This window comes from Perna viridis, chromosome 5, assembly GCF_037379345.1.
Source record: "Perna viridis isolate PV_CMFRI_1.1 ecotype Kerala chromosome 5, ASM3737934v1, whole genome shotgun sequence".
Classification (NCBI taxonomy): Eukaryota; Metazoa; Mollusca; class Bivalvia; order Mytilida; family Mytilidae; genus Perna; species Perna viridis.
The window spans coordinates 15147607-15175083 of NC_142449.1; the positions used below are offsets into that span (position 1 = coordinate 15147607).

At 31.2% G+C, this 27477-nt stretch overlaps 1 protein-coding gene across 1 annotated transcript; it reads left to right on the plus strand.

Moving 5' to 3' along the window:
• The first annotated feature begins 953 nt into the window (after window positions 1–953).
• LOC148616202 (TBC1 domain family member 23-like) lies at window positions 954–24237 on the plus strand. The gene is made up of 17 exons (XM_088583007.1): window positions 954–1002; window positions 3863–3971; window positions 4888–4993; window positions 6763–6970; window positions 8262–8385; window positions 9899–10023; window positions 10501–10547; window positions 11323–11426; window positions 11995–12123; window positions 14395–14490; window positions 14883–14958; window positions 15789–15926; window positions 16458–16591; window positions 17583–17698; window positions 18279–18358; window positions 19272–19404; window positions 20106–24237. Exons 1-17 carry the CDS (start codon window positions 974–976, stop codon window positions 20380–20382), a joined length of 2031 nt encoding a protein of 676 aa, XP_088439133.1. The 5' UTR covers window positions 954–973; the 3' UTR covers window positions 20383–24237.
• The last annotated feature ends 3240 nt before the right edge of the window (window positions 24238–27477 follow it).

Sequence of the window (27477 nt, forward strand, 5' to 3'; positions counted from 1 at the left end):
GATTACCGCTATAACCTTGGTTCCCTTGATTACTCTTTTTTACCCCCCCCCTCCCCCACCCCGCGAAAAAAAATCGTTTCCCTGTCCATTTTGCGGCATAAACGTACAAAACGTCGTTCTTGCGGTTTGGGACAAAACGTCTAGACTTTTGATTTGTCGCTTTAAATAAACAATATAAACAACACCTCAGTGATAAAACTATTCTTTGTAAAGCTTACTTCGTGTACATTAACAGCATGTTGGTTATTTATACTTTTGGAAATGTAAAAATGTTTTCTTAGGGTCACCTATTTGACACAACTTTAAATGCATACACTCCAGCGTGGCACAAAATAGCTAAATTTGCGGATTTCTCGATAAAATTAATGTGTAGCAAAATTTTCAACCGAAAATATAAATGACAATGTGTACTGTAAGGTGATATGTGCAATTTTTTATATGTACCAACCATAACTGACTGTTTGTCTATTTCTTTTGTTCGTTTTTAAAAGTGTTTTCCGTCAAACAATTGACATTGACATCGATCTTGCTGTCCCGATAAATTAAAAAAACTGCCGTTTGAACTAACTGACGCCAGAACCGCTTAAAAGTCATGATATGTATGATGTGGTCATGAATTCCACACAATTTCAGCCTTTTAATGCAGATTTTAATCAATTTGAACATAGAATACCGATGGATTTCGCAACGTTAGACACGGTATTTTCAACGTTTTTTCTATCATTTTCTGCCGAAAAATTAAATATCTAAAAAAATAAAATTGGAAAAATTAACTTCACTTTTTATTTGGGTCGTGGTTTTGTTTAACATCAAGGCAGTTTTTTTTTAAGAGAACAGATTCTGTGTGAATTTGAGTCCTGACTAAAAGCAATTTTCAGAGTTTGTAGCAATAACGTATTGATTGTATTTTTTTTCCGGATAAATGTGGATGTCCGTATATAATTTACAGTTTATTGACGCCTTACACGTCAACATGGCGGATGTGTCAGAAGACACTAGCTGGTACATCATTATTTTGAGATTTTAATCGTGTTACACGCAATATTCAATGAAATCTACTAAGCCCTGGTATCTTCCGGACAATTTTTTTCTGAATGGATAATTTTTCATTAGCCATGTCAGCTAGCTTTACCGAATATTAGTCTGAAACCACTAAAATTTTGACCTGTTCTTAATAAGCCGATGTAGAATCTAGAAAAAAAATACCCATACTGAAACCCTGTAATCTGACGTTGATATGAGAAAAACATTAGCATTAAATGCGAGTGCCACTTTAAGTACAAAGTTACCTTTTGAATGAAGTCTTTAGATCAGATTCACTGTCCAAAGGCAAATTCAAAGTTTTTTTTGCAGACATGATTTTTTTCTGCTTTTTAGTGGAACTCTTCTATTTCAAATCTGGATTTTGCCATAACAATTCCTTTTTTTTTTTACTGTATATTCACTTCCGATTATGCCTGTTTTTATCCTCCCAAAGCTTCGGACACTATACCTCAAAAGAGATTACAACTTGAGTATATGACTGTTATACTTGTGTTTCTATACATAATGTTTACTAATGTAGTTGGTTTACTTGACTGTACTGAAGACCACTGTTATTTGCAGACTATGCTGAAATTCATCTCTACAGTTTATAATTTCTTTGTAGTGTGAAAGTACTGTTGTTCGTGGGGTTCCAATTTCCGTGGGTTTGGTTAACCAGGTAAATTGGTTCCCAAAGCAAAGAAGATTTCCCATTCATTTGTTTGATAGAGTTGTCAAATCCACAAATTCAAGAATCTACTAATTGATTACTTTTTCCTAAGCCACGAAAATTTGTACCCACGAACAAATGTACCTTTACAGTATATATTTAGCTCAATTGGCCTAAAGGCTGTGTGAGCTGTTGTCATCACTTTATGTGTGTCATCGTTTATTATTGTCATCATCTGTCATTGTTAGCTTTTTTCAAACATCTTCTCTAAATATCTTGATCAATTGGAATGAAACTTGGCATGGTTGTTCCTTAGAGTAACCTGCAGGAACTCATCGTTTAAAATAAATTTTTGAAACATAAAAAAACATACTATTACTAAATTAGAGTATAGGGGTCAAAATACAGTTTTTTCCAAAAACTAAAAAAAATGTTGAATTTAGCAAAATTCTGTCATGGGTATTATTGTTCACTCTCAGAAAACAAACCCATGCCAGTATTTTCAAAATGAGTTGTCACCGGATGTAGAAGCTATGGCCCATGAACAACTTCAAAAATCTTCTTCTCTGAAACCATTTAATAAAATTTAATGAAAGTTGGCATAATTATTCCTTAGGCTATCCTGCACAAACTGATCATTACAAATTTTTCATTAGTTGAAATATATAAAAGTTGTTCTAAAAATCGAACATAGGTCAATATACAGTTTATTGCAAATAACTAAAAAAAACTGCAGAATTTAGCAAAATTCTAACTAGGCTAATATTCTTTACCATCAGAAAAGAGACCTATGCCAAAATTTTCATAATCATTTATCCCCTGATGTAGAATTTATGGCCCTTTAAACAGATATTTTGTCATTTTCCACTCGTACAATTTTTAAATCGTCTCCGAAAATATTCAACAAAACTTAATGAAAGTTTGCATAATTGTCCTGCACTGATTGTAAAAAATTTTCTTATTTGAAAAACATGGCCACTGTTACTTAAAATAGAACATATGGTTTATATGTTTTTCCTCAACTATAGAAAAATAATGAAGATGAAAGCCACTCATAAGATACATGTAAATATGATGGCAGTTTTGAAATTTTTTTAGGCAGCCACTTTTACCAGTTGTTTGGATTTCAAGAATTTTTCTTTTTTGACACGTTCAAATATTTTGTAACAGACATGTATCTCTAAATGACTGAAAAAAAAAAAACGCAGCTTTTGTAAGTTTATTCTCAATCTGTGCATGTTTAAGACCGGCACAAACATCCATTATTCTGCTGAAGTCTGATAAAATGACCAATATCGGCTGCCAAAATTTACAGAGCCTTGGTACAATTGATCATCAATTGTGAGGTAATACTAAGGAACATTTCAAAATATTCATAAATGTACAGTGTAGTTGTTCTATGGAAAAATAAATATGGAAATTTTTCAATCTCTGAGGTAAGGAAAAGAATTGCAGTACAGAAGACATGACTAAAATGACACAATTTGAAAGGAACCAATTAGTAAAATGAAAAAAAAATAGATACCTAAAAAAAAGTATAATGGCTGAGGTGAATTATATGTATAGCAGCACTGTTAGTTCTATGTATCCTTGTACCATTTAATCTTAATCTTAATTGTTGGCAGAACTAGGAACTAGGAACTTGATTTTTAGGTTGAGTAAACAAAATGATTATTGCAGGATTAAGTTTTTTTTTCTTGTCTTCAGGTCCTTTTGAGAAACATTCTACTTATGATGGTATTTGTTTTTGTATTTAAAATGTAGGGATTTATTAATAAATCTTATTTGATACATGCATAAAAATTTCTTTTGTTTGATAAAACTTACTATTACATCCAATGGCCATGTTTTAGAATTCTAAATTCCCATTGAACTAAGGCAAGAGATATTTGAGTGAAGGAAGGTTGTATTATTTTCCACTTTCCACTTTGACAAGTGGAAAAATTGAGGAAGATTTAATTTTCACCAAGAACTCTCCTGTGAAAACCTCAATTTTCTAATACCCTACTACAGTGAATAGCATATTGCGATACAAAGTAATATTTTTTTTAATTTTTGGTTTACATTTGTATATGTACCATGTAATCCATTTTACTATTGTCTGTTAATGAATTACGCTGTCTTAAATAAAGAAAAATTAAACAATACATATATTATATATACTTGTAGGATAACTGATTTAGAAACAGCACTTGTTGAAGAATGTGACTATGGGACCTTAAGGAATATATGTAAAAATAGACCTGTGCCAGCACACCTTAGAGCCGAAGTTTGGCAGGTATAAATAACCAAGGATATTGTATGATCATTGTCTCCGTTAATGATCATACATGATTTTTTTTCTGCATATTTTCCAGATTTTTACTTAATTTTTTTTTGTGCCTGCTGCAATGTGATGCCAGGCTTAGAAATGCTGGGAATTCATCAGCTTGTCCATATATATGTCAATCCATCTATTATACCTTGTAAGCACTCTCATGCCTACATTTCTAAATGGATTAGGATGAAATGTGTACCAAAAGTTACTGCCATGAATTAAATCTCTTGGACAAGTATGAAAATCAATGATTACCAGCTAATGATTTGATAGTTATCACCCACATGTAAATTCCTGAACAATTTAATTTCTAGATGCTCATACATTATACAGCAGATTTTGGATAAAATTTGTACCAAAGTTTACTGCTATGTGTTTCTTGGACAACTTTGAAAATGTGACTGATTAGCTAATATTGTGAGAATTACCTCCCATAGAAATTGAAATTTCTTCAAAATTTGATTTCTAAGTGTTCTCACATCTACATGTACATTTATGACAGATTTTAAATTGGTGACAAAGGTTACTGCCATGAATATCTAAAACAGGTATGATAATCAATGATGGAGCAAAAGGAATTGAAATAAATTTTAGAATGGAATGATTGAAACCAGGTTGAGTTTAAGACCTCTTGTCCATGAAGAGAAAAGTCTTCTGACATTTTCTGGTATCTAAAAGAGGATGAATTTACAGAATCTAAAACAGAAATTTAAGAAATTCATAGATTCAATCTCTGAAATATTTGTGCTTAGCCTTGAGAGTCACAGCAATTATAATTTTGCGAATTAAAGTACATGTTTTGTACTTAACTATCCAATATATAAATGTACATGTTGTGTTGTGGGATAAGATTTTTTACTGCTTGTTTTTTTAATAGATTTGTTTGGGTGTTCATGGAAAAGGAGATACTTTAGCTACATTTGATGAATTGTTTGATTTGAAGGAACAAGATCGGATTAGACATGACTGTAAAGCACTGATAGGTAAAATTATCAAAATGTTAAGATGTCCTGGAATTTAGTCTTGATGTGATGAAACCAAAGCAAACACATGTAACAAAGCACTTAATGAAAGAATTTTCAACTACTTTTAACATTTTTAATTTACTGCATAATTAAGAAATAACTCATCACAGTCTGAAATATGTACAAATTTAATAATTTGTTGGACCTTTATAATTATGTAAATTTAATTCAGAATGATTTTTTGGGTTTCCTGATGCAGATCATGGAATTTGTCATTGGTTAATTAAGGCCCTTTCAAAAGGGGGTCCCCCCATGCAGGTCCGGGTGTCAAAAGAATAGGCCTGCATCAGCGCTAAGCTTGTCGTAAAAGGCGACTAAATAGTGCTCAGAACCCTAGCTGGGGACTAGGGTGCTCTGCCCACAGAGCAACTGGGTTGTGTGCCCCAGGTGGTGGAATGGGATATCTGTGGCGTGTTACATGCTGGGGTTGTCAGGCTATAATACAGAAAACCTGACCGCAAACCATAGTGGTGCACTGTGTTGGGAAAGATGCCATGTTCCTCTTACGTTAAAGAACCCTACTTTGGTATTCAATAGGAGTAGGAACAATAGGGCTCTGCCACAGGAGGCTAAATTGCCCGAATCTACCTACCTCTCCCTATTTCCAGTGGCAATCAGAATTTGTTGACCCCATTATCCTTGTGTCCCATCCCATTTTTCATTTCATCATCATTTCATGTTTATCACCTGAATATAGCTGAAATATTGCTGCTCGGACGTTAAACCCCAACAATCAATCAATCAAAAGGGGGTCAATCTTCCAATTCACAACTCTAAAACTGCTGAATGGAATTTGATGGAACTTTCACACATAATTGTATGATGCCATTGTGCACCACCTATGCTGTTTCCCCATCTGAAACACTTTTGGGGTTTCCTGATGCAAATCATGGATTTGATTTTTGGTTGACCAGGGGGGATCTTCTAATACGCAACTCCTCTTAAACTGCTCCTATGTTGTTTTTCCATCTGATTGACTTACGTGGTTGCCTACATGGTTTCTAGGAAGGGGTGCTTACAGTTTTTCTCAGTTTAGGGTGCACAGGATTTCCAAAAAATTAACTTTGAAGTGAAAATAAAAAATTCCATGTTTGAAAACATTTCCAAATTTGAATAATATTGTGTTAGATGAAAAATACCTTGTAATTGGTTTTAACAACCAAGATTATGAATGTTAAAAACATCTAACTTCTTATGTCAGTACTTTTATAATTTCAACATTTGTAGATAGATCATCACAGTCGGACATGTACCTTTTTACAGTGGCTTTTGTTGTGATAGTCACAAATAAGGGTAACAACAAAAATTACCAAACACTAATGCAATTCATAATCAAGTCAAGTCCAAAATAAATCTGGCAAAATAGATATTACACCACTAGAGCAGCTGGTACCGCAATGGTCCTGACTTGGTACGGGCACTTCAAACAAATGATGGGTTAAATCTAGGTTTTATAGTGTGCTAAACCTCCCTCGTCCATTATGGTGTGACTATATGTAATGCATTAATGAACATGTTCTCAAAAAAAAAATTTAGTATCAATTGATGGACCAGTAAACTTACGGCTAGTTACTGTAAACACAGGCTCTATATTTCACTTTTTTCAGGTTTAAGTTCACTACAAATACTGTAGCCTCTAACGGTATTTCACTATAGTACAAACCTTTCACAGCATTTAATATGTACCTCATATGTTCCATTGTAATATTCTATAAAAAATTTTTCAGATAAATTTGGGAATGAAGATGAAGAGGACAAACTATCCATTGTTAGTGACTTAGAAACAATTATCACATTCTATAGTAAATCTCGAAACGAAACCTACTCTACAGAAAATGATTGGCTTGGAGTTATCCAGCCACTGTTGGCTTTGAAACTTAGTCGAGCTGAAATCTACAATTCATTTTATGCAATTCAGAACAAATTTATACCAAGGTAAAATTTTGTATTTTGATATTATTTTATTTTAAATTTAAGATTTTGTTTTCATGTTCCATTTTGGTTTTGACTGAGCTATAACAACATTTTCCAGGGCATTTTTATATCCCCTCAAAGTTACGGGGTATATAGGTTTCACCCTGTCTGTCCTATTGTCTGTCTGTCCAAACTATTTTCTAAGCATCTTGCAGTATTGTTATGTAATTTCGTTGGATGTTTTTCATGTTCATTTTATCATCCATTTCATGTTCATCGTCTGAATATAGCTGAAATATTGCTGCTCGGACGTTAAACTCCAACAATCAATCAATCAATCGTTGGATGTTATATAACCAGATGGTAGTGCCCATACCGTAATGAATTTGTGTGGCCAAAAACTGTAGAAATGACTGCTGTTAGGCTTAAGCATTTTTCAGCTTAACTTGGTCTGATGCCTTGTCCACAACTTCTCAATGACTTGGTCTGATGCCTTGTCCACAACTCCTCAATGACTTGGTCTGATGCCTTGTCCACAACTCCTCAATGACTTGGTCTGATGCCTTGTCCACAACTCCTCAATGACTGGGTCTGATCCTTGTCCACAACTCCTCAATGACTTGGTCTGATGCCTTGTCCACAACTCCTCAATGACTTGCAGGATTTTAATTAAACTTAATGGAGTTTGATATAACCAGATGGAGACGTGCATTTTGTCTGGAATTTATGTTTTGACAAAAATTGTAGAATTGACTGCTGTTGGGGTTAAGAGTTTTTCAGCTAAACTTCATGCATTGTCTGCAACTCTTCATCAACAACTTGCAGGATTGTTCTAAAACTTAATGGGCTGTTGAATAACAATATGTGCATATTGTCAGGAATGAGTTATATTCTGTTATTGTGTCCTTAACACAAAAATAGTGTGTTAAAAGTGCTTTGTCTATCCACATAAATTTTGTATCCAATATGAATTGTATGTCTGTATTGGTCCTTAAATAAACAGGGTTCAACAGGCTGTGGGAATATAAGTCCCATTATGGATAGTGTGTAGTCAAGGTTAAAAGGTTGGTTATCAATGAGTTACTATTGTAAAACAACAGACAGCATTGGACTTTATATGGTAACAATGATTTTTCACTTTAATAAGTTAGAAACAATACTAAGTCCTTCATGTACTAGTATGCATATAAAATTTTATTAGTACTTTCCAAAACAAGACAGCCAGGAAAACCACATAGGCAGTTAAATATTTATTTACATTTAGTTATCAGAATCAGCATATACAGTGAGAAATGTTTCATTTAACTTTCAGAGATAGTAAGAAGAATGGTAAACCTTTCCATTTGTTTAGACTGTTGTTACAGTACCATGACCCAGAACTGTCCTCATTTCTGGACACAAAAAGGGTCACTCCTGATACATATGCTTTATCCTGGGTAAGACAGCTGTTTAATTCTATATTGTTAGAGTCATAAGGTACCCCAAAGGTCATCTGTATGTCAGTGATAATAGGATAGTTATTTGGAAAGAGTGAGTAACTAAAATAGTGCGAAAGAACTAAGATTTAGTAAGTGTGTGCAACATAATTTTATGATTCATGCTCTGACGTTTTGGCAGGGATAGTCAGAGGGTAAGATGTTAACAAAAAATTTAACATTGTAAATTATGTAGTAATTTTTTATACCAAGAGCATTTGTTAAATCACAGCTTAGAAAAACAGCTTCGCTAGCCAAGGGTTACGGTCTGCTTGCTCCCTTCAAGCAGTGGGAGGCACAGGACTGTAACCTGCAAAGATGCTGTAAAGGCTACAAATGTAGGTATTTATATCCTGTTCTTTCATTTCTTCATAACAACATTGTTTAGTGCTCAATTATTGAATAACAGAAAAAATGTGTCAAACTTTATCTGTCTGCTTTAAAAAGCACTTCAGGTATTGATCATGTCAAAAGTATGTTACTTTGGATGATATTCATGCTTATCTGTTGTTTCATCAGTTTGGATATAGAACAGGTTGTCCAGGAACTTTTTTCTTATTTTACAATTTTAGTATAATTAGTAGTTAAAGTACAATGTATGTGAAAATCTGCAACTTAAACTCTTTTAGCAGATCGAATCGGGAGCATTGTGTTTATTTTATTTGTTACTCAGTACAGAACATTTAGATATACATTGTAATATTCTGTGTTGCATCATTATCTCTTAATCATTGAAAATGCACAAAAATGCAACCATTTTTAGAGGCAATTTCGTTCTGTTCTAAAATAATAAACTTTTTTCAGAAAAAGTTATTTTTTTACATTTTTGAAATTGTATACATGTGATCTTTACATGTTACCTGTTTCCCAATACCTGCTATAAATGATTTTACTTAAATTATTTATCAAAGTGTATTGGGGTCAGTTGATCTTTGACCCCTCCTCTAATTAATGCAAAATAGCAGAAAACTTTACCTCTTTTCACTTTGATAAGTACTATATTCAAAAACTATATTGATTTATCTTTTTATTGACATATGATATAGCCATATACTCATTAAACTTGAAAACTAAAGCACTTTTTAATACCAATTTAGCACACTTCAAAACTATTATAGATAGAAAAAAAACTTTCATTTCCTTTTTAGAGTTATTTTCCTGAAAGAATTGAAAAATGCTCAGTATAGTAATATATATCTTTGGTGCAAATTTCAGAAAATATGTTTATTTTTCATTGAGTGATGTCTCCTGAAAATGCACTTTAGATGAATTTTCCAGTTTTTTTCATGTTAGTTGCTGAATTTGTATATTTTTCACTAGTATTTTGATAATAAATGCATAATGATATAAAGATTTCATTATGGCAATACTTTCAATACTGAACAGGTGAGCGATTCATGCTCTTGTGAGCCTCTTGTTTATATTGTTTATAGTTATATTAGCTGTATATAACCTTTGAATTATTTTTTTTTAGTTGAGAAGTTTGTTTGCCTCTACCTGTACATTACCTGTGATACAGAACATGTGGGATGTTTATTTCCAACATGGAGATCCATTTCTTGTCTTCTTTATGGCACTTGTCATACTTGTAAATGCGAGGTAAATCATAACATAACATTGTAAGATTTAGTATGATTTATGAGAGTCATATGGCACTATTGAAAGAATGTCTTAAAAACAAATTTTATGGTATTTAAATATAGTTTTCATTTCAAACAAGATTATACTTAGTGTGAACAGGCAAACTTTCATATCAGTTACATGAAGAAATATGAATAAGTGTAAGTCCTTATAGATAAATTACCTAATTAAAAAATCAATTAAAATGTGACAAAAAGACATACAATTGAATATACAAACTTCAGGTAGGATTGTGTCCCATAAAAAAAACAAACATTTTTTTACCTAATTTTTGTACATGCATATCAGATATTTACTGGCATATTTTTTCTTATCAGTTATTTATTATATTACTAGGAAATGAATGTTTAAAAGCACACTGATACCAGAAAATTGTATTGATTATGATACTGCACAGTTTTTTTAGGTTCATAACATTTATTTTATATCTAACAGAGACCAACTGTTAGCTGGAGAATTAGATACAAGACAGTCTATAATAGGTAATTATTTATAATTACTTTGATATGAAGGAGTAACAATAGTCATATTTTGGAGACCATATAATTTTTCATAGTTCTAAGAATTAATATTGACCAATATTCACCACATCAACAATGAATTTTTAGGTGTATTGAAACTCATATCAACTTATGTAAAAGACCATAACTGTTTCAATACAAAATATTCAACATACCGGGTATTTGATCTTTTCGTATACAAATCTTGTCAAAAAAATCATTATGCTTTTATGACTTAAAAAATAAACAAATTAGAAAGTAAACAAAAACATGTTAATCTCAAATTTAATTGGTTTGTTTTTTTTGTGATTGACTGAAATTTAATACATTGCTAGAGATGATTTTTTTGTGTTACACTCACTATATTTATTTAGATCCTTTAAAATTATGGTTTGAAATTTGGTTTTGATATCATCATGGTCTATTTAAGGAATGACTGTTATATTTTTTCAGTCTATGAAGAAGTAACCTCAATCACGTTGTGCACACTTAATAACCTGTATAGCAGGTTATTTTCAAGTGTGCACCATGGGCATTGAGGTTATTTCAAATAGATCAAAAAAATATAACAGTCCTTTCTTATAATTTAATTGTAGTATCAAAATTTAATGAGTAAATCTTTAAAAAGGGTTGATGTCACATTAGGAAATTTGGTCTATTAGATGATGGACAAGATATACACAGGTCTTACAATCCATGTAAAGAATTAGGCATAACTAATCATACAGTTTGCCACATCTTTATATTTTATTTTCAGATGTTCTAAGTGAATTTCCATCAGGGTTAGAGGCAGAAGATATTGAAGATTTCTGTTCACTTTCACAATACTATGCCTCCAAAACACCACAGTCTTTCAGGAGAGTAAGTTTGTATTGTTTAGTACAAATGAGTTTGTGATACATTTGCAGAGGATGTATATGTTTTTGGAATGATATCAAGGAAGCCATAGTTTTGACGTATTGTCAAAAAGAAATTATAAGATTTCACAAATTGTATTTTACAAGTTATTGGTTAAAAAGTAATGATTTAAACCTCAATTTCAGAATTTTGTTGATTTTAGTTGGGATCAAATGTATTATTTTTAAGAGTGATTTAAGAATATCTATTTAGTTCTGACTTCCATACTTGCATCATCATTAAAGAACTCAAAAGGTATTGAACCAAAATTATTCAAACTTTGCACAGTGTTTATATACATATTGGAGAGTTTCACTTCTTGTAGACAAATATTATCTTACATTTGTAGCATTTTGAGCTTAGCCATTTTTGTCTAGTTATGTAATGGATCAGGATGGTACCTACTTTGTATGGAAAACAATGTTTGGATCATAATACAATCTGATTAATAGGCAATGGATATGCATGAATATTAATGCAAACATACAAAATCAATGTACTTTACTATGACATTCAATGGTATATTGCTTAGGATTACCAGGGTCCTTTATTTGGTGCTAATCTAGTCCCAGTCAGAGAAGAGTTTGATGTCAGTGTTACCCAGGCTCTTTGTTTACCAGTGTCAGTTACGGAGTTGTTACAAGCATGTCAACCTGGTGGGGTAAGGTTTTCCTTTGTATTAAAAATTTGTCTTAAAACTTGATTTGTTTCTTCAAAATTTGTTTGTATCTGTTCACTTAATGAACTTAGAACATTTGACAAATAACAAGCTGTGGTATGACCTTTGTCAGTAATTGTTTAATATGTAAATATGTAAAATCATGACAAGAGATGTGTGTTCTCATAAATTTGAATGTTTTAATTATGATAACTGAAGTAAGCACAGATCTACTTTAAATGATTTATGGTATTAAGGTATTAACACATGCAAATAGACCCAACAAGTTTGATCTATTCAAGATGTACTTTTTTAAGTGAGTGGTATATCCATCAGTCTATTCCTACTTACGCTGTTAAGCTCTATTTCATTTTACAGTGTTTGAAATTAGTAGTAGACCAATAGAGATTGTCTGTGAAAAATCATGCAGGTCTACACTAAATTCCAGTAATTTTATATACAGTCAAACCTCGATGTGTCAAACTTTGATGAGTTGAAATCTCGGATAACTCAAACTAATTTGACAGTCCCAGCAAAAATTCCCTAACTCTAATACAATTTTACCTCTGTTGACTCAAAACCTCGGGTAACTTGAGATTTTTAATCAGTCCCCTTGATAGGTCTTTGAGGTTAATTAACTTGGATGTCTCAAAGTGAACAAATTAGTAGGAAAACTGACTGCTTTATTACTAACATTGACCGAAGTTTGTTTTTCCAACATTTTAGCATGGCTGATGCAAATACTCATTGACACCTTTACGGTCTGATTTTTGTATGTGATTAATACTACAAAGCTTGTGAATTTGAATAATCACATTTCAGAATTTAAATCATCCAAGTTATTTTGATAATGATAATGATAAAAAAAAAAAAATGGTGGTAAATTTTCTTTGTTGGAATGATATCTGATCATTTAATTACATGCAAAACATATGATAATAACTGATGGATTTTTTTACAGCTATGTTTGTGTCTCAAGAAAATTTGAAATTTATTTGTTATGTATTGCACATGGTTTGACGGACTTCCCCTTGAGTTAGTAAAAGTAACCCGTTATGTGGCAATGATATTATTGATGTAGAAAAATAATTTAAAAAAAAAGAATTCCTAACATATTTACTGGTAATACGCAACACATACAAATTTTCTTCTTAAACAATAAAGGAGACACCACGAGGTATCCTGATAAAGTGAAGAATATGTATACATTTATGTACGAGCATTACAACATGTGAAAGTCATTAGAAAAGCAGAAACAATAGCTAACTAATACATTTCCGGATTAAAATCAACCTCAGATGACTCCAACATCGGATAATTCATACATTTTTGCCTGGCCCAGTAGACTTTGACTTATACTCTGGGCCAACTTCAGTTTGATACATCACATTTTAAGATTACAAAAAAATGACTGAACGTAGGCAGATAAAATCAATTTGTCCAAACTCCAGACCTTTTGCCACTACTGGCAACACCAATACCGCAACATTTGGTTGGCAGTTTAAAAACAAACAGTGTTTGATTGGCGATTTAAAAATAAACAGCTTTTGTTATGTTGCTATTGTCTTGTTTATGTTACGATGGCTGACATTTTTTTTTCGGAAGTAGCTGGCGGTTGACTCAATATACATCCCAAAGGTACTAGCGAGAGTGTTTTCCTTGCAAAGGGGAATTACTGTTGTAAAACAGATGTTGAACAGTTGATTTTAACAGCACAGTGTTTGTTTACATGCAGTTAAGGAATATTCCATAATTAGTAGGCCAATTATTTCATACATACTCCAGCAATATTTTCCATTATTCTAAGCAGTTATGTATTATACTAAAATGTTAAAGGGAACAATGAAAAGATGAAATACATGAAGCTGACATTCAATATTCATTTCTCATGTAAATGGCGTGAACCTTTCTGATCTTGGTGAAAGTTAATCTGATTGGTCTATGGAATTTCTCGAAGAAAGAAGTTGGCCATGACAGAAAAAAGTTTACAGTGGAAATCACCATAAGGAATTTTAAGAAGTGGAGTTGCAAATTCAATGGACCAAAAATTATGTAAAGCAAAAAAAATTGTTGGCCGATGAATTAATTTAAAATTTTGATCTTCATTGAGCCAAAGAATGAAACATAATTTTTTTATCTACATTTTTTTTATCAAAAAGTTGGTGGGTGACCCAGAGTATAATGAGATTTGACGGTACATTTAACATCAAATTTTATGAAAATTTACTATAGGTCTATTATGAAATAAATTTCACTCAGATTTCATGTTTTCAGGGAGATGGAGTGAAATATTTTGTAGTAGATTGTCGCCCAGCTGAACAATATAATAATGGTCATTTACCAACAGCATTCCACCTAGATGCTAACTTAGTAAGTCCTTTTAAAATGTAAAGAATTGGTCCAACACTTACTCAACTGCTCCTCATTTAAAGAGACAAGAAAAAAAACATATATAAGTTTTTAGTACTTAAAAAATTTTAGTTCTTGTTGATTTATCATTTTGTTATTTATTACACTATAATTATTCTTATGTCTCTGAGACTAAATTATTAATTTACCCCTTTCTATCTGTTCGTTATTTGTTTGTTTTGTATTTTGTCCAGACAAGGTTACTTGGTTTATTTGGCCATCTCCATCCACAGTATTTGAGCCACCACTATTATTAGTTTTTTTTGTTGTAAAATGTATGCTTCAATATTGAGTATGGACATATTTTTTTATTGGTTTTGGTACTAGTATTAAATACTTTTTTTTTGTATTAGATGTTACAGAATCCTATGGAATTCAATACAGCAGTACAAGCATTGTTAGCTGCCCAACAGCAAAGTATATCTGCAGGTGAGTATACTACAAATATGGGATGTTCCATAATTAAAAGTATGAGGTTCTGGGGCACCTTTTTCTCCTCTATCCACAAATTAAAATTGAAGTTTTTCTCTATTGTTCAATACAAAAAATGCCAATGTACACACCACCCATCATATATTTATTAGAAATGCCTTCTGACTCTCCATATAGTTCATTCTGGAACAGCTCAAAGTACATGAAATTATTAATCTTGCAAAGAAAGTTTGGAGGTTAATAAGTTTTAGTCTGTCAGTCCATATCTCTTTGTCTTTCATAAGACTGTAATATTACTTGCTTGATTTTCTTGAAACTGTGTTTGTAATATCTCTATAAAGAGAAAAACATTGTCACAGTTTTCAGTTTCAAAGGTATGGCTATGCACTTGGGTATTGTAGCTTGCTGTCTTGCAACATGTTGTGTGCAAAATATTAGATATCTTTTTCAAAAATGCTAAATGATGATAATTTTTTACTCCCCACCCACATAATGATGTCAATGCAAGTTTGCAGACACAGTGGTATTAGTCCCTTTAAAAACAATTTATTCTAATTATTCTATCGAGGCATTTTTTATAAAAGGTAAAATAGACAATTTATAAATAGAAAAATACTAAATAGATAATTTTTGGGATAAAATGCTTTAATACTGTAATTATAAAAAATATGACTTCTGTGATAAAATATTAATGTACCATTTTCTTGAAGCAATGGAATAAAACTTGTGCAATTCTTTCAAGATAATACACTGGACCAATCACATATGTATTTATGTTCATGATAAGTAGTATTTTATGGAAATGATGTTTTATATTACCTGTGTAGGGTCTATCTCTGGAGGAGAACACCTGTGTTTTATAGGCAGTGGTAGAGAGGAAGAAGACCAATATGTTTACATGGTGATAGCTAACTTCTTACAGAAACATTACCAATACATCAGCTTTGCTAGAGGAGGGTTTTCAGGTAAGTACATAAACAAAGAAGATTTAAAAATGAAAGTCTGGCAAACAGTTGCTTGTAATGTTTCATCCCTCTCCCTTTTAAAGTCCCATAAATTTTTGAATGTATGTGTAACATTCATATAAAGCCATTGAATTTTTAAGTTTAATGTCTGTTATAAGAAAATCTTATAATAAAAATTAATCACTTTGTAGAAACTTGGAGGAAAAAACATGAGATGTTGGTATTTTAATACATGATTTAAATCCATATGGAAATATAAAAAAGATAAACTGGTAACTTATATACCACTAATTAATGGGAGGCACGCTTTGTTTATATTGTTTGGATACATATGAATATATTTTGAGGTGAATTGGGCTTTATGTGTTGAAAAATAATGGAAGTATCTTCTGAAATATTTCATGCAAAAGATTATATTCAAGTCTTGTAGTAAAAATTCAATTGTAACATTCAAGTCTTGCAACATTGCAGTTGTATAACAAATTAAAACTGATTTTTAAAACTATTCTTACACATTAAACTTTTTTGCAGCGGTACATCGGTTACTGAAAGACCGACTGAATGACAGTTTGACCAATCATAATTCTAAACATTGTATCATCTGTAATCCAGAGGCTGCATCCAGTGATCTAGAAAGTGGTGATGATTTTACTCCCATTACTAAGGTAACATTTACTTTTGAAAGAAATATATTGTTTACTGTAATTGTAGATAATTCAGTCACTTCAGAAGGTTTAAAAAGGGACAGATTTTTCACCTCGTATAGTATGTTCTCATTTAATTGCAATCTCATTGATTTTTATAATTTTGAAGGAAAAGATGTAAGCAAATATTTTTTTATATATCTTGGGCAAAAAAGGAGTCATGCCTTTTGTGTCTATGAATGTTTAATTCTTACTAAATGATTTTGTGCTTGTGTGTTCACCTTAAATGTGGGTCCTGCATTATATCCTCCTAATGGTCCAAAACTTGGTTAATAGTGACTATTTAGTTAGGAGTCAAAATAATGATTGTGTCTGAGTTGAATGACATACCTACTTGTGGGCTGTGACTTTTGTGAGTAAGCTAATCTGAGTTGAATGACATGCCTACTTGTGGGCTATTGCTTTTGGGAGTAAGGAAATGTATTAAAATCTGATTCAGATTATTACAAATTATTATTGACATGATTGATTATACAATTAATGACTTTGATAGAAGTCACTATCATGATTTCTCAACCCAAGAAAATGTTATATTTACAAAGTTGTAGCTGAGATGAATGTAATATTTTTGAGTGTTGATGAATTGTGACAGCACCTCAGATCAAAGTGATTAGTTGTTTTATTACATGAATCAATGTTCTTGTTAGACTCTACTTTCGCATTCTATTTTTTGGTTAAAACCATTGTCTGTTAAATTTCGCATGACCACTATTGATCTATTTTTTTTAGTGTGACCATGCAAGCAGAAAGAAGTAATTGTATTTTAGCAAATTTGAATCACTATCGAGATATAACATGACCGGAAAGTAGTTTTTAGACCTATCAGAAAACAGAAAAAATTCTATTCATGTAATAATAAGTGTTCTTATCCTGAAATACCGTAGGATGTTAAATCACAATAAGTAAATCTTACTGATTCCAATTTCGAGTTGTCTTGTTTTTGCTTTTGAAGAAGGATGATTCAGAGTCTTTGTTTGGGAAGTTGTCTGTTGTTGTGAAAAGTAAATCAGCTGAGATGAAACAGAAGCTTACAGATTACATCAAAAATGAAAACCAAAATGTTGAAAGGTGAGATGATGAAATTTAACAGTTTACTCAAGCATATACTATTATGAATTGTTTGTGGTAAAAAGTTATTGCAAAGAAAATAAGATAATGTAGAATTAACCACCTCCAAACAACATCAAGAAAACAAACATTGCAATCATATGAGCTTTTACAATATTGAATACTGTGGTTTTATTCATTTTCATGGATCTCATTTTCTTTGTTTGAAGAAAACAAATTTCTATGAGGTACTTAACATGGATAAAAAAATTAAAAGAATGTGACAGATTTGTGAGAATTTTTAGTAATTGCCAAATCGAAGCTGTTTTGACCAGAGTTTTCTTTTTAAAGAACATGCATTACGTTCTGTCAAGACTTGGTCATTCCTCGGACAAAAATGTCTTCTTGAAGCTTTAGTTACATTGAACAGAAGTTATGTCAGACACCATTATACATGTATTGTTGAATTGTCAAAACAACACTTGATATGGTTGTAACAGCCATTTCATGTAGAAACTTACATTAACGTTTGTTGTCTTATTATTTAAAATGTTCTCTTTATGTTTGAATGCTATAAATAATTATCTTGTACATTATACAGACATGTTAGTAACACAGACAGGGTTGGTAAAAGATACAGAAATATGGACAATGTCTTTTCAATTGGAGATGATGATGATGGTTTGTATTTTATACTGTATTGGTTATCTCAGGTGTTTCTGTTTAGTGTTCTTTGTTGTGTTTATCTGTTTTTCCTTGTCTGGTCTTTGTTCCTGGATTACATTCTTTTGATTTCTGCTAGAATCTTGGTTCCCTTGATTATCTTTTCATTGCATTTAAGATTGTAAGGTAGGTGTAAAGGGACTTTAATTAACACGTTTCTCAATTCATCAAAATGATGACTCGATCAATGTAATCTTATCTTAATTCTTCCTTATTTTGTGTAAATATAGGTTTGACTTCAATTCTTGTAAGTTGACAATATTATAGGAAGTTTAGACTGACATTATTACTGGTATCTGTGTAAAACACCAGATACTGTAAACACAGAAATTAATAAGGCATTATTTTCATGATTTGCTGGATCAAACATTTCACATGGGTGTAAATGTTACAGTCTTAAACAAATCAAACAAGATTTTTTTCACATCAAGGTTTTTTAGTCAAAAATATTTTAAGATCACTAATTTTATGGACATTCCCATCACATTTCAATGTTCACAGTATAATGTTGGTGAAGCTGTATGTTAAGTCCTTTATTTTTTATTGATCTTATGTTGTCTCAGGTCATATAACATAATCTATAGCCAGTTTATTTAGTGTAGCAGCAGAGGAAATATAAGACAGCTAGATCAAAGCAAAGGCTGGTGCCAATAGTCATGTATATTAAACCACAAAAGCATGTCTTCAGATCAGGTCTCTTAAGATATGTTTCAACTCCTTATTTATGTAGAAATTTGTTTGTTAATAATACAGTGGTCATTGTTGTAACTGAGACTGTGTTGGTATTTCAACACACAGTGAGTTCATTTAGTATTGAACTTTACTTAAAAAAAAAACCAAACAATTGAGTACCTGAATTGTTTTTTTTTAGCCGAAGAATTGCCCAATTCCTCTGATGAAGAGAACAAAGAGAAAATAAGTTTAGACACTTGGCTGAAGAAACCAGATATTGTTTTCTCCTGTAAATGTAATGCTATAGGTTCAAATGGATACATGTTCCCAAGGTAAGATTTTAAATTGCATGTGTTCTTCTGAGGATGCTATGGCCAAAGAAAATAATAGTCTTGCTTCCTGCTGCACACCGGTTGGTAGATAGGGATTTTATTTTAATTTTTATAAACATTTTACATTGAATTAATGGGGAAACAATCTAGACTGCAACAGAGCTTGAACCAAAATGGCCATAAAATGTTTGGAGTAGGCACATTATAAGCTAGGATAGGTAGAGTATTAGGAAACAGACATGCTATTTTTTTTTTTTTTTTTGGCTTTATCTAGTGCAATTGGTCAGTGCTTCCAAATTTTGGTTTACACTGTAATTTAAAAAAAATAGATCATTATTCATCATTTTTTTTTCACTTTTTATCATCCATTCTGTGATGGTATAATATACTGATATCTATTCATGGGTCCATCCAATACAGTTCTGTATGTATGCACACCTCTTGGAGAAATGTCAATTATTAGTTGCAGAGTGATGAGTCTTTGTTAGTAACTGTACTACATATTTTTTGGACTGTATCTAGAGTATGCTTTTTGTGATCAACTTTACACTTTTTGCAGTTCTTTGTTGTGAAATATTCATGGTAGAGCCAGGCATTTTTCCATAATAAAAACCCTTCACTGTGTATCAAAGTTTTGTTAAGTCAATGCAGTTTTCTTGTTCAGTATCAATGTACTTACAACTTTCTATATGTATTTTCAGCTATATTCTTGTGACAGACAACCATATGTTCATTTTACGTGAAATTCCAAACAGGAAAGGCATGGCACATATCCAATCAAGGCGAGCCTTAGGAAGTGTTGTTAAAATAACCTCTAAAAAACGCCATCCAGAATTAATAACATTCAAATATGGTTCATTGGAGGATGAATCAGTGGAGATTACAGACTTAGATCGATTCTTGATTCCAAATGCTGGAGAGGCAACCAAGAAAATCAAACAACAAATTGTTAAAGTCCTTGATGCTTTGGAAAGGTAGTCTACAGAAATACAGAATGTGATTTAGTGTCAATATGGTTTTATAGCGCTTGTGATATTCATTTAATGTTGGAGTTTAACTTCTTGATGATAGTTCCCTACCCAACGCTTGCAATGATCGGTCATTTTCAGAATTTGATTTAAAGATGTAGACCTAGGGTAAGGGATACAACTCTTTTAAATCATTTGAATGTTTGTATTCAGCATTTTACATCAATCTCATGTAAGCATCAAAGTAACTTGGACTGATTTTATTCTATTTCAAATGAAAGCTTAAAAGACTTCAGTGAAATTTAATATGATACAAACATATCACTGATTTCATGAGTTATATCCCTTACCCCAGGTCTACCTCCTTAATACTTATACATGTATATCAAAGGTTGAATAACACATTTTACTTGACAGAAAAAAAAACTTCATACTAGATGTTGTTACTTCATTATTTTGATAAGATTGCACATTTACCAAAAAATCTTATTTCAGCTGATCAATATTTAAATTTTCTTTCAAATTACATAATTGGTAAACTCTTCACTGTATTACAAACCTAGTTTGTAAATTCTGTATTTTGATCATTTTCATTATCATTAATTCAATGATTGTCATCTGTAGTTTAAGTAAATGGGGGAATTGCAATAACCATTCTTGTTTGATGTTGTATGTACTAATATTTAAAGCATTGTTGCAGGATGTTTTACCCAGAATTGGGTTGTACAATTGTATATTAATATTTGATCAACAGTTTTGTCTACAAACTGTCTGTAGTCAATTTCACAAAAAAGTAAGTGTAAATCAAGTCATTAGTTATGACATCACAATACTATTATCTACAATGATGTCATAACTTACCACCAGTTTTTTTTTGTGATAACGACCACTGCTCAATAAAAGTTTGTGCTTTAAATTACAAACAATGATTATCTGAGCAGTATTGTTTAGACTTTTCTTGAACTCCTTGTGGGGTGATATGGCTTGAGCTTTTTATGTAGTTCTTTTAGAAGTAGCAGATTCTACAATGTAAGTGATAAAAAAAATGGAGCATTTATCATCTATGTTTTCTGCAAGTCAAAAACTCTGTAAAAAGATGAACCCACCTTGTTTTGATTTATAATGGAATATTTGGATAATTAATTGGAAAGAGTTAATAACCAAAAAATAATCACAAATGCAGAAGAAAGCCCTGAGTGCAAGGAACTTATTCTGTGCTCAAGTTAAATCTTCAAAAGCTCTTGGAACAAGTAACTATATTTTTGTAATTAATGATAACCAATTGATTATCCTATTTATTATACAGATTTTCTCAATGATTCATTGCTGTTTTCAACATGAATTTTAAGTTTTGTGATTGGCTGATTGATATTTGTGTTGTGACATTTTAGTGGGAGATAGTCCGAGAGTGAAATTACCAAATTTATTTCACATTGTGAATTATTGAAATGAAGTACACAGAGAAAATTTGATGAATCACTGCTATCTATATAATGATATTCTTAAACATGACAACTGCTTTCAATACAATTCAAAATGTCAAAGTATCCAATCACAACGAGGAGCAGGTAATATACCATATTGGATGACCAGTTGGGCATGTAAATAACTGGACTGTTCATTCAACAAATGAATTGTTGGTTCTCCATATTGGCTGAAAATATAAGACCAATATGGGAAACCATATGCAATAATAAGATTTTATGCTATGCCTATGATGGAAAGAGCTCATTGTCATATCAAAAGACAAAACCATGGCTCTGCACTTGTGCAATTGTCAACTTATGTGTAGACAAATTTTGTCACTTTCATCAGAATAAAATTTGGCCATTCATAGTTCTGTACTTACAATCTACTTATATAGGATGCTGCTGGTGCTCCATCCATCTTACTAAAATACTGCTCAAAGTCAGTACTTTCTGTCCATGAAAAATATACATTTTTTTGTTTTTATTAACATATTTTTCACTTATGCTCAACACATTTGTACTACTCATAAAAAACAAAATGAAAAATAATATAAAAAAACTTTTCATGGTGTTTCCATTTTGACTCGGATGAATTGTATTTTTTTCAGAGACATGTCACCTATTGGCTTTGTATCTTTCAAAATAAGTTGTTCTTATTCTAGCAGGAAATAAGAAAATCCTGGTTGTTTCATTTCATCTGAGATTCTATGCTTGTAAATGTAATTGTAATTCACAACTGTAAATATGAAAAGAATGAATACTCAGTGAATTCATTTATTATGTGCACGGAAATATTACTCCAAGTTTATACTAAAGAAATAGATAATTTTTCTCTTTTATAGAAAATTATATTTCTTCAAATCATGTGCTTTCTGTCTAGATCTAAATATTTTTATATAGCAGTATACACACTTTAAATTATTGTACTTCGGTAACAGTGTAATTGAAAGCATCAGATGAATTTCTAATGAGTACTGTGGAAGTATATCTAGTGATGGATGTACCAGTATGTTGTCTTCGTAGTTCTGTTTTTTTTTTATCTTAGTATGATTAATTTGTGAAATTCATTACAGCATCTAATTTCTACAAGGTGAAAGGAAAGTAAACTTGTCCTTGTTCAGTTTATTTCATGGTCTGGTTGAAAATCAAAATTCTTAAAAAAATGTAACCCAGAAGCAGTATACTTTCATGATACATGTAGTTCTTGAAATGATGATCCTAACCTGTGTTATTTTAGCTTTGACTATTGAAAGGCTTTAATTACTATTGTTTGTCAAATTTTGTGATAAAAATGTGTACCTGATGTTTTATTTTAATCGATGTTGCTTGAATTGATTTATACGCATTTGTTGTTGTTAACATTTAAAGTGGAAAGTTTTGTTGAAGGCAAGTTTGCCTAAATGACATATTTTGTATATATATTTGTGTGTGTGTGTGTGTGTGTGTCAGTTCAACCTACACATTTTGTTGACTGCTAGTTCTTCATTCTTTAGTTCTTTATTTGTACAGACTGAAAGTTTGAAACATCAAAATAAGCTAGCTAACATCTTCTTAATGTGGCATCCTGGGTAAGGTTAAAAACTTGGATTTGTCATGTGACTGATTCATATCAGACCATCACTTGTTGCTCTTTCATAACTACATATATGTAAATAGATTTATCATCAGTATTCTTAAGAGGTATATGTATAAAAAATCAGTAAATGGTATCATAGCTTTTAGAAAATTTATAATGGTTCTCCAATTGTTTTTGTATAGAAATTAGTTGATTAAATTTGGTAAAAATACCTTTGCAAACTCATCTGAAGTAGGCAATCATACTTTTTGATTGTTCTTTAGTACACATATTTTATTTAATGTATGATCCTATTTTTTGGAAGCAAGTACCAGGTATAAAGAAGTTTATGATATCAGAATTGTATATATGTAACTGTGCTGTTAATATTCAGAACTTAGAAGTTGAAGGGAAGAACAATATATCATAAATTTGGGAAATAGAGTTAGTAACCTCTTAGCGTGATATATACTGCTTCAACTTTTTGATATGAGTTATTCATAGCAGTAATAATCAATGTAAAAAAAAGAAGAGTTCCATTGTGTTGAAATTCCTTTTTACTTGTTAAGGTCTCCAGGTGGCCAGTCAATTAATGTTGTTTTATTTTTAATATCATAATGGTATAATTATTTGTATATTAAGCATGATGAGGGAAGTATGTATGTTTTTTATTTAAGATATATATTACTCTACAGTACTTGTACCTAGTTTCCTTTTGTGTATGTTATGCTGTTAGCAATGTTGTTGTTGTAGTATTTATTCCTTCAAAGGTTTAATGAGATTTTATTCATATTGATAATTTATTTGAGAACAAATGTCATAAAATTACATACAAATACAATGTGATAGTTTATTATATTATATCATATACATAAGGAGATCTTTATTCCATTAAGACAAATATTGTAATATCATCAAGTATGTGTGTAAAAGTTCACTTCCTGAAAATGGATGATAAAGTATGAAAATCATAGAACAGAGCTACTATTATTTTACAAATTGTCACACAATGAAATAAGGAGATGCACAAATGAACTAAAAAAAAACATTAAACTAAAAAACTATCCAGCTCAAATCTGACAATCTGTAAAGATAAATGTAATATAACTTGAAAAAAAAACAGTACCTATACAGGAAAAATTGCAACTTATGTAATCATATATTTAGGACTCGTATGGAAAGATGTTTTTTGTGCCTATAAAATCATATGGAAACAAATATTTTTCAAGATTAAAAGAAAACATTTTTCGTACATTAAATCATATTAACTTGCTTTTCATGAATTGATTTGTCCTCATGTTTTAATGTGCTTTTCATGGCATCTCTATAAATATATAAAATATAAAAAATACCAATCATATACTAGTATGTTGTAAATTTCAATATGCTGTACAAATGTTTCAAGGAGTAACCTCTCATCTGCAGCATTAGGAAGATCATAATCCAAAACTTAGGTTTTATACAAGAAGTACTAAAAACCAAATCTAGGGAAATATGGAACCAAATCTATGACTTGTTCTACCATGTGCAATACAAAGAATGAAACCTCAGTGTTTTATGTATTTTGAAATTTGTTGTACTGTAAAATTTGATAAATATGATAAATAAAATCTAATATTATGTTATTTGGGGTCAGACAAGTCTGACTACTGGGTTGATAAATACCCTCGGGACCTTAGGTCCACCAGAAGTGGCATGGAACAAGTGGTTATTAAATACAAAATACCAATCCTATATATTGTAAATTTCAATATGCTGTACATTTGTTTCAAAGAGTAATCTCTCGGCATGCATCTGATCAAAATCCCAAATTTTCTATATAGGAAGCAGAATCCATCACTGAGAGGTTCTACCTGAGAAACACATTCTTTAGGTATTTTAAAACATGAAGATTTTCCCATGTACAAAACAGTTCTGTGAAAAAAAAATAACAGTATGAGCCAATATAAAGAACATCCTGGTACTAATAAAACAGTGAATTGATCAGATGTTGAGTGCTGTACAAATATGATAAAAAGATAAATGGTATAATGTACAAATTACAATATACTCAGTAAACAAATGTGGAGTAATTACTAATAACAATATAATCACAATATCAACAAATGTTAACAATATGGAGAGTTAACATTTTATATTTACTGAAAACATTATGATCAAATGTACAGTTAAAAATTGATTGCATGTCTATTAGATATATAACATAATACTTTATTGCAGAAGCACATTAATGCTATAGCAGTTCACATAAAAAAACTGAGTTTTACAGGTACTGAAAAAAACAGAACTAAAATTATTAAGTAATTGGTTCAAATAATTGTTTAATTACTGTAAACAACATGGTTGGACAGTATCATTCAAAACTGAATACAGGTTGGACAAATATCATTCATTTACTATATACAGCTTTATATCGTTCAACTAGATGTTTATTATTTGGTTACAGAATACAGTGTGGACATCGTGACATGTCGCTTAATACCCAAATACATGGTGGACATCGTGATATGTCGCTTAATTACCAAATACAGGGTGGACATCGTGACATATCGCTTAATTACCAACTCTCGTTCAATTACTGAACACAGCTTAGGTAAATTTCGTTTAAAATTACTAAAAAGCTTGGACGAATATCGTTTAATTACCAAAAACTGCTGAATACATATGATGAATATCCTATAATTACTTAAATCAGCTTGGGCGAATATCCTATAATAACTGAAATCAGCTTGGGCGAATACGAATATCTTTTTATTACTGAATACAGATTGGACAATTATCATCTGATTTCTGAATAAGGCTTGGGAAAATATCGTTCAATACTGAATATAGCTTGCTTGGATGAATGTCGTATATTTAATTAGTGAGTAAGTGAATAAAGCTTTGACGATTATCGCTCGATTACTGAATACAGCTTGGGTATATCGTTCAATAACTGAATTAGGCTTGGACGAAAATCGTTCATTACTGAATAAAGTTTGGACGAAAATTGTAGAACCTTAGTATGGATTAATATTTTATATTATAACTTAATGCAGTGTGGACGCGCATTATTCAATTTGTGAAACAGCATGGCCGAGTGCGGTTCAATTACTTAAATCAGTGTGTACAAATAATGTAATTTTGTCACAATACATTGTCAGTTTACTCGAAAGTGTAAAGTGAAAAACAGTCCCTAAATCAAGCTCTCCTTTTCATTTTGCCATATCGGTATTGCCTTCATAGAATTAAGCCAAATCGTGCCCCGGTGTTACTAAAAATGGTACATATAAAAGAGGAAAAAAATGAAAATATTATTGGCGTATTGTTAACTTACCCCGTACGAAGGTATTTTCATTGAATTAAAATTGTATCAAAACTAAAATATCGAGGTGTCTGACACCTTAAAAATAACCCAACAGTCACGAGAACATTGGGTCAACGTTGAAAATTGGTTAGTTTTATCATGAGACTATATGGAAATCACTGTGAAAAATTACTGTAATATTTTGTTTAATGATAGCCTGGCCATACAACATCATGTTTATATTAATTCGATGTATTGTTCAATCTAACAAACAGCAACTTCACTAAACATGAAACGGTTTCAGGAACTGCACGTTTTAGTTCAGTGGATTTAAGAACCATCCATTCGTTTTGAGAATGCTTGAAACCGTATACTTAATGGCGAGAATTTACTCCTTGAAACATGAGTATATAATACCGGAATTTGCAATATTGATATGATTTGTACTTAAACATTTATGTGATACCTTTGATAGTTCTATGAAATATCTTAGATCTTACATTGATGTCCAATATACAGAATTCTGGTCAATTATATTACATTTTGACTGGTTTGTACATGTGGATTTGTATTTCATTTTTATGTGGTTTCCAGGTGTCTCTTAGTTTCGACCCTATTTATAGACTTTGACGAGTCCACACTTGGAACCAGTAACTTATGGTTTCTAGTCTGCATAAAGAGTAATCAAGGGAACCGAGGTCATAGCGGGAATCAAAAGAATGTAATCCAGGGACAAAGACCGGACATGGAAAACAGACATACACAACAAAGAACATAAAGTAACTAAAATCATAC